Raw genomic sequence first — 1,637 nt, forward strand, 5'->3', positions numbered from 1 at the left:
GTGTCTTTGTGCTGGATTCTGCACCCTGGGGACAGGGTTGTGTCCCCCTGGGGGTGGCTCAGGGATGGGCACAGGGAAGGGAGGGGGATCTGGTGGCACCAGTGTCCTTGTCACCACAGTGGAGTGGGGAGGGGCACAGTGTGGGGCTGTAGGATGGAAATAACCCCCCACCACCTGGAGGATGTAATGCCTGGTGTGGGGCAAGGCAGGGACAGGCTGGAGGAGGCACCAGCTGCTGCTGAAGCTTCAGAGCATCCAAACCCTGGAGCCCCAGGGTGGGGGCTCTTGGGGACCCACAAGGCTGAAGCTGGGGGTGCAATCTGAGGCTCAGGTGTGTGTCCCCCACCCCCCAGGGAGCAGGCTGAGCACAGTGCAGCTCACACCTTTATTGCTGGAGCTGGAGGGTCTCACCCCACCCTCTCCCCCTCCTCCCTTCTCCCTTCCTGGGCCCTCCAGGCAGGTCCAGGTGTCCCAGAGCAGAGGGACAAGGTGACATCCCTCCAGTATCCAGACCCTCCTCCAGCCTTGTCCTCCCACTGTGGGCACGTGGGGGAGGAAGAAGGGGGTTGGGGGTAAAACCTGCCTCTTTCCCAGCCCCACATCCATGGGGTGACATCCCTCCCAAATAATCCAGTTCCAGGTTTTCCCCCAGGGAAGGGCAAACTGCCCAGTCTCCTTTTCCAGGGATGTGTCCATTCCCAGTGGATTCCCAGTGCACCCCAAGCAAAGGGCAGGTATTTACAAGGGGAACCACTGGAGCTCACTGGGCTCTTCCCAAGCAAAACCAGGTGTTGCCAGAGCCCAGTTTCCTGGGATGTTTGATGGATCCTAGTGCATGGAAACAGGGAGCTGGGCAGAGGGGACTGGTGCTGCCCTGTCACCCTCCTGCCCACCCTGGCTGCTCCATGTGGCTGTCACAGTGTCCTGTCCTGCTCCGTGTCCCCTCCAGCCCCAGCACTGGGCACTGTCAGCAGAACTGCAGGAGAATCAGCACATCAGTAGGGTTGGAAGAGGCCTCTAAGATCATCCCAGTCCAACCATCAACCCAGCCCCACCGTGCCCACTAAATCATCTCCTGAAGTGCCACGTCTACGTGGGTTTTTAACATCTTCAGGGATGGGGGAATCCACCCTGGGCCAGGACCTGACAACCCTTTGGGGAAGAAGTGGTTCTCAAGATTCAACCTCAACCTCCCCTGGTGCAACTTGAGGCCATTCCCTCTTGTTCTACCCCTTGTTCCTGGGCAGCAGAGACCACCCCCCCTGGCTCCAACCTCCTCTCAGGCAGTTGCAGAGCCAGCAGGTCTCCCCTCACCTCCTTGTCTCCAGGCTGGACACCCCCAGCTGCTCCCCACAAGACTTGTTCTCCAAGCAGAGAGCCGAGCCTCCCCCAGCACTGCTTTGGGGGGCTCTGCCAACCCCCCCCTGGGGCCAGGGAAGGGTTGGGACACCTCAAATCCCCCCCAACCCAAGCTGGACACAGACCTTCCAGCGATTCCCACATTCATTGCACAACACAAAGGTGGTCATGGGCTCATCAGCACTTCGTGTCTGCACCTGAGGAGGAGCCAGTGGATGGGTCAGTGGAGACCCCTCGGGGGGTCCCCCCTACCCCTAGGGGACCCCGATTAGGGGGAA

The 1,637-nt window shown here is 60.5% G+C and overlaps 1 protein-coding gene across 1 annotated transcript in view; it reads right to left on the minus strand.

The window, feature by feature from the left end:
- Positions 1 to 1,451: 1,451 nt before the first annotated feature.
- LOC104398447 (transcription elongation factor A protein 3-like) overlaps positions 1,452 to 1,637 on the minus strand; it is a gene marked incomplete at its 5' end in the record, with an annotated part of 4,995 nt that continues 4,809 nt past the window's right edge. The window contains one exon of the mRNA XM_010008558.1: positions 1,452 to 1,556. Within this exon, the coding sequence (XP_010006860.1) occupies positions 1,452 to 1,556 (105 nt within the window). The remainder of the gene's footprint in view (positions 1,557 to 1,637) is intronic.

This window comes from Chaetura pelagica, unplaced genomic scaffold (assembly GCF_000747805.2).
Source record: "Chaetura pelagica isolate M959 unplaced genomic scaffold, ChaPel_1.0 scaffold592, whole genome shotgun sequence".
NCBI classification, from domain to species: domain Eukaryota; kingdom Metazoa; phylum Chordata; class Aves; order Apodiformes; family Apodidae; genus Chaetura; species Chaetura pelagica.